Raw genomic sequence first — 6,666 nt, forward strand, 5'->3', positions numbered from 1 at the left:
AGAGAGTGCTCAAGAGCTTGCCTGGATAAGCCAGAGAACAGCAAACCTCCTGGGCACCAAACAGACCTGGGTTTGACCACGGTGAGAGACTCAGCTCCCAGCTGCAGCCAGGCTGGGGCAGGAACAACTCCCAGCACTCAGTCCTCAGAGCTTCTGATGAGGCTTTGGAGGGGTCCCCCAGGATTAATTGCTGTCATTTAATCCTCAGTGCTTCTGGTGAGGCTTTGGAGGGGTCTCCTAGCACTAATTGCTGTCCTTTAGCCCTCAGTGCTTCTGAGGAAGCTTTTAGGGGGTCCCCCAGTATTAATTGGTGTCATTTAGTCCTCAGTGCTTCTGGTGAGGCTCTGGAGGGCTCCCCCTGCACTAATTGGTGTCATTTAGTCCTCAGTGCTTCTGAGGAAGCTTTTAGGGGGTCACCCAGCATCAGTTGGCATCATTTAGTCCTCAGAGCTTCTGATGAGGCTTTGGAGGGGTCTCCCAGCATTAACTGCTGTCATTTAGTCCTCAGTGTTTTAAAGGAGGTTTTGGAGGGGTCCTCCAGCATCAGTTGCTGTCATTTAGCCCTCAGTGCTTCTGAGGAAGCTTTGGAGGGGTCCCCTAACACTAATTGGTGTCATTGAGTCCCCAGTGCACCTGAGGAAGCTTTTAGAGGGTCCCCCAGCATCAGTTGCTGTCATTTAGTCCTCAGTGCTTCTGAGGAAGCTTTTAGGGGATCCCCCAGCATTAATTGCTGTCATTTAGTCCTCAGTGTTTTAAAGGAGGCTTTGGAGGGGTCCCCTCAGCATCAGTTAGTACCATTCAGTCCTCAGTGCATCTGAGGAAGCTTTTAGGGGCTCCACCAGCATTAATTTCCCCTCCCCCCCCACCCAATTAATTGGTGTCAGGATGCAGATCTGTGCCAAGAACACTCACAGCACAAAGCAAAACCCCAACTCAACCCTGCACTGGGTGGTGTGGGTGGGACAAAGATTGAGGGACTCCTGATCCCAGTCTTGCTAGGTTAAAGCAGGTTTCCAGCCCCACAGGAGCTAGAACCAGGGCTCACTTACCTTTAATTTCCAACCACTGCTCATAATCTTCCTCCTCATCCTCATCAGGTGACTGGAAGACACTGAGGCGGTTAACCACAGGGCTCTGTTTGGAGTGGGAGTAATTCTTGGCCTGCTGCAGCATGCTGCTGAGGACCTGACCTGGTCTCTTCCCAAAGAGCAAAGGTTTCTTCCCCACATGTGGTGCAGAAGCATTTGTTGAGTGGTTGGCAGAACTTGGAGGAGTTTCTTAAGGAAAAAGAAATAACAGAAGAGGGGGGGGGGTAAAGAATTCCTCCTGCATCCTGAGCTGGTTTAACCCCAGAGGCCAACCAAGAGCTGTAACAGGTTTGTTAGTGGCAAAGGGAGGTAAAGGCAGGGACAGGTCAAAGCTGTCATGACTTGGAAATGGCCTCAGATTGCACCAGGGGTAGGGTTAGGGTGGACAGGAGGAGGAGTTTCTTTGCTCAAACAGGCTGCCCAGGGAGGTGGTGGAGTCCCCATCCCTGCAGGGCTTCAAGAACTGTGTGGAGGTGGAGGCTGGGGAGGTGGTTTAGTGGCCATGGTGGCATTGGGTTGATGCTTGGAGTCCACCTTAAAGCTGCTTTCCAAGTCTGTGACCTCTGCAGAGGGAGCATTAAGCCAGAAGGATGCTGCTTGGGCTTTGCAGCACCTCAAGAGGGGAAGAGGACAAACTTCCCTGGTGCAGCTCAGCTTTTTAACCCCCATTTAAAGGGCTCATCATGGCTCTGGACTTTCCTCCTCCTGCTAACAGCTTGCAGCAGGCTTTGCCTAGTGAGCACCCACGGAGGCAGCTGGCACCCAGCTGGCAGCAGCAGGGGAAGGAAGCCCTCCTGCTGCTTCAGAAGTCGACCTACCAGTACTTGACTTTTCCTTCTGCAGCTTGAGAAACTGCTGGAGGAAACTGCCATCGTTAACAAACTTGTTGGAAACACAGCCTTCACCCTCAGAACCGTCCTCTCTGAGGGGGAAAAGAAGAGTAGGTGATGGTCCTCAGCATCCTCCCTCCCTCCCCTCCTCCCCCCTCCCCAGGCACCGACTCTGAACAGACCTCAAGAGAAACCATCATTAAGAGCTCCCTCTTCTGCCACCCAAAAGACACTTCCAGACTGGTTCAGCTCACTGCTGATAGCATTTCCCCCACCCTCTCCTCCTGGCCTCTTGACTGACAGCATTTCTAACTGCTCTGTTCCACTGCCCTGCTTCCAAGAGTGCCAGGCAGGAGTTTAAGCAGAGAACTGGGCCAGTTCTTAGGAGTCACAGTTAAAAGAGCTGTAACAAACAAGGAATGAAGCAGCCCCCCCTTAAAACCAACCCAGCTCCTATCACAGTTAAAAGAGCTGTAACAAACAAGGAATGAAGCAGCCCCCCCTTAAAATCAACACAGCTCTTATCACAGTTAAGAGATGTAGCAAACAAGGAATGAAGCAGCCCCCCCTTTAAAATCAACACAGCTCCTATCACAGTTAAAAGAGATGTAACAAACAACAAATGAAGCAGCCCCCCCCCTTAAAACCAACACAGCTCCTATCACAGTTAAAAGAGCTGCAACAAACAAGGAATGAAGCAGCCCCCCCTTAAAATCAACACAGCTCCTATCACAGTTAAGAGATGTAGCAAACAAGGAATGAAGCAGCCCCCCCTTTAAAATCAACACAGCTCCTATCACAGTTAAAAGAGATGTAACAAACAACAAATGAAGCAGCCCCCCCTTAAAACCAACCCAGCTCCTATCACAGTTAAAAGAGCTGTAACAAACAAGGAATGAAGCAGCCCCCCCTTAAAATCAACACAGCTCTTATCACAGTTAAGAGATGTAGCAAACAAGGAATGCAACAATCCCCCCCTCTTTAAAATCAACACAGCTCCTACCACAGCTAAAAGAGATGTAACAAACAACAAATGAAGCAGCCCCCCCCTTAAAACCAACACAGCTCCTATCACAGTTAAAAGAGATGTAGCAAACAAGGAATGAAGCAGCCCCCCCTTAAAATCAACACAGCTCCTATCACAGTTAAAAGAGATGTAGCAAACAAGGAATGAAACAGCCCCCCCCTTTAAAATCAGCACAGCTCCTATCACAGTTAAGAGATGTAGCAAACAAGGAATGAAGCAGCCCCCCCTTAAAACCAACACAGCTCCTATGACAGTTAAAAGAGCTGTAACAAACAAGGAATGAAGCAGCCCCCCCTTAAAATCAACACAGCTCCTATCACAGTTAAAAGAGCTGCAACAAACAAGGAATGAAGCAGCCCCCCCTTAAAACCAACACAGCTCCTATCACAGTTAAAAGAGCTGTAGCAAACAAGGAATGAAGCAGCCCCCCCTTAAAACCAACACAGCTCCTATCACAGCTAAAAGAGATGTAACAAACAACAAATGAAGCAGCCCCCCCCTTAAAACCAACACAGCTCCTATCACAGTTAAGAGATGTAGCAAACAAAGAATGAAGCAGCCCCCCCTTAAAACCAACACAGCTCCTATCACAGTTAAGAGAGATGTAGCAAACAAGGAATGAAGCAGCCCCCCCCTTAAAACCAACACAGCAGCTCCCTGCTGCCAGCAGCACCTGGCTGGACCAACCAAGCTGCAAGCAGATGACTCTAACCTTAACTTAACCCATTCTGGCTTTGTGCTTCCAGAGCTCTCCAAAGCTTCACCCTTCAGCTCCACTCCCCCAAACCTGCCTCTTTCCTTACCGGGAAGCTCCCATCTCCCTCCCCCTCCCCTACCCCCAACCCTTCCCACGTACTCTCCGAGCAGAGGGAGCTGCTGGATGCTGAGGGAGTTCTGCCTGGCCTGCTGCTCCAGCCTCGCTTCGATCTCTCTCTTCTTCTGCGCTATCAACTCCTCCTGGTGAAGAATGTTCACGTTCGTCTTGGCCGACTTGGACTGCGCCACCCCGAACCACCGGCTGGCTTTGCCTGGGGGAGGAGGCAGAGGCGGTGAAAACGAACGTCGAGGCCTCCCCCCGAGCCCCCCCCAGCCTTACCCCGGCCACACACACACAGCCCCTCCCCGGCTTCCTTCAGCGGCCAGCAGAAGGGAGGCTGCCGAGCGCCGTAAGCTGCCTCCCGCAGGTGCACAGCCCCCGGCTGAGGGGTGCGAGGGGCCGGGGGGCAGGAGGGGAGCTCGGCGGGCCCCGGCCCTACCCCGGCCACACACACATCCCCTCCCCGGCTTCCTTCAGCGGCTCCGCGGGAGGCCAGCAGAAGGGAGGCTGCCGAGCGCCGTAAACTGCCTCCCGCCGGTCCACAGCCCCCGGTTGAGGGTTGCGAGGGGCCAGGGCCGGGAGCAGGAGGGGAGCTCGGCGGGCCCCGGCCCTATCCCGGCCACACACACATCTCCTTCCCGGCTTCCTTCAGCGGCCAGCAGAAGGGAGGCTGCCGAGCGCCGTAAGCTACCTCCCGCCGGTCCACAGCCCCCGGTTGAGGGTTGTGAGGCGCCGGGGAGCAGGGGGGCAGCTCGGCGGGCCCCGGCCCTACCCCGGCCACACACACACAGCCCCTCCCCGGCTTCCTTCACCGGCTCCGCTGGCGGCGAGCAGAAGGGAGGCTGCCGGGCACCGTAAGCTGCCTCCCGCCGGTGCACAGCCCCCGCTGAGGGTTGCGAGGGGCCGGGGCCGGGAGCAGGGGGGAGCTCGGCGGGCCCCGGCCCTATCCCGGCCACACACACATCCCCTCCCCGGCTTCCTTCAGCGGCCAGCAGAAGGGAAGCTGCCGAGCGCCGTAAGCTGCCGCCCGCCGGTCCACAGCCCCCGGCTGAGGGTTGCGAGGCGCCGGGGCCGGGGAGCAGGGGGGAGCTCGGCGGGCCCCGGCCCTACACACACACACACACACACAGCCCCTCCCCGGCTTCCTTCAGCGGCCAGCAGAAGGGAAGCTACCGAGCACCGTAAGCTGCCGCCCTGCCGGTCCACAGCCCCCGGCTGAGGGTTGCGAGGCGCCGGGGCCGGGGGCAGGGGTGAGCTCGGCGGGCCCCAGCCCTACCTGGTGCATCCCTGGGGTTGTCCATTTTGGAGCTCCCTGCCCACAATGCACGGCGGAGCCGCAGGGTGCGGACGGCGCAGGCGTCCCCTGCCGCACAGAGCTCCGGGGGCTGTAGTCCGGCGGCGCTCAGCGCTTGGGCTGCCGCTGCCTCCTCCCGCCGCACCGGAGGGCTGCGCTAAGGGCGGTTCAACCGGGAGGGAGAGCTGTGCTGCCGCCACGCTGTTTGCCCAGCTCCTCCCCTGCACAGCCAAGTGGTGGCCACCGAGAATCGTAGAATCAAGGCAGGTTGGCAGAGAGCTCCAAGCTCCAACAGCCCAACCCAGCCCCCAGCCCTGCCCAGCCACCAGACCATGGCACTCAGTGCCCCAGCCAGGCTTGGCTTCAACACCTCCAGCCACAGCCACTCCACCACCTCCCTGGGCAGCCCATTCCAGTGCCAATCACTCTCTCTGCCAGCAACTTCCTAACAACATCCAGCCTCAACCTGCCCTGACACAGCTTCAGCCTGGGACCCCTTCTTCTGGCCCTGGCTGCCTGGCAGCAGAGCCCAACCCCACCTGGCTACAGCCTCCCTGCAGGCAGCTGCAGGCAGCAATCAGCTCTGCCCTGAGCCTCCTCTGCTGCAGGCTGCACCCCCCCAGCTCCCTCAGCCTCTCCTCACAGGGCTGTGCTCCAGGCCCCTCCCCAGCCTTGCTGCCCTTCTCCAAACACCTTCCAGCACCTCAGCAGCTCTCTGCAATGGAGGAGCCCAGACCTGGACACAGCACTGCAGGGGTGTCCTGAGCAGTGCTGAGCACAGGGGCACAAGAACCTCCCTTGTCCTGCTGCCCACACTGCTCCTGAGCCAGCCCAGGATGCCATTGGCTCTGCTGCCCACCTGGGCACTGCTGCCTCCTCTGCAGCTCCTCTCTCCCACCACCCCCAGGGCCCTCTCTGCCTGCCTGCTCTCAGCCCCTCTGGCCCCAGCCTGCAGTGCTGCTTGGGGTTGTTGTGGCCAAAGTGCAGAACCTGCCCTTGGCCTTGTCCAGTCTCATCCCCTTGGCCTCTGCCCACCCATGCAGCCTGGCCAGGTCCCTCTGCAGGGCTCTGCTCCCCTCCAACAGCTCCACAGCTGCTCCTAGCTTGCTGCCACCTGCACACTCACTGCTTGTCATGGAGAGTGCTGCTGCACTCAATCCCCTGCTCCAGAGCATCACTGCAGACACTGACCAGGACTGTGCCGGACTACATCTCCCATGAAGACCCGCGGGGCCCCCCCCCTCCCCCTCCCCCCCCCCCCATCCCTCCCCTCCCGGGGCCGCTTCCCGGCGGAGCGGACTCCATGTCCCGCCGTGCCCCGCGCGCCGCCGCCGCCCCCCCCCCGCCCCGCCCCGCCCCGCCCCCCCCCCGCCCGTGTTGTCGCGGCCCTGAGATGGCGGCGGTGGCGGCGGGCGCGTCGGGCTCGGCGGCCGGCGCGGCCCCTCAGCAGCAACCGCCGCCTCAGCAGCAACCGCCGCCGGCGCCGGGAGGGGCCGCGGGCTCCGGGGAAGCGGGCGGTGGAGGTGGCGGCGGCGGCGGCGGCGGAGGGGCCGGTGGAGGAGGAGGTGGAGGTGGTGGAAGTGGCGGCGGCGGCGGCGGCGGTGCTGGCG

At 58.9% G+C, this 6,666-nt stretch overlaps 1 protein-coding gene across 1 annotated transcript in view; it reads right to left on the bottom strand.

Annotated features, from left to right (window-relative positions):
- SUGP1 (SURP and G-patch domain containing 1) overlaps positions 1–5,184 on the bottom strand; it is a 30,217-nt gene extending 25,033 nt beyond the window's left edge. Inside the window, exons 1-4 of the mRNA XM_064175161.1 lie at positions 5,039–5,184; positions 3,802–3,973; positions 1,907–2,010; positions 1,050–1,277 (exon numbers count right to left, since the gene is read on the bottom strand). Coding sequence (XP_064031231.1) covers positions 1,050–1,277; positions 1,907–2,010; positions 3,802–3,973; positions 5,039–5,063 — 529 coding nt within the window. The 5' untranslated portion in view covers positions 5,064–5,184. The remainder of the gene's footprint in view (positions 1–1,049; positions 1,278–1,906; positions 2,011–3,801; positions 3,974–5,038) is intronic.
- Between the last annotated feature and the right edge of the window lie 1,482 nt (positions 5,185–6,666).

Source organism: Pogoniulus pusillus, chromosome 41 (assembly GCF_015220805.1).
Source record: "Pogoniulus pusillus isolate bPogPus1 chromosome 41, bPogPus1.pri, whole genome shotgun sequence".
NCBI classification, from domain to species: Eukaryota; Metazoa; Chordata; class Aves; order Piciformes; family Lybiidae; genus Pogoniulus; species Pogoniulus pusillus.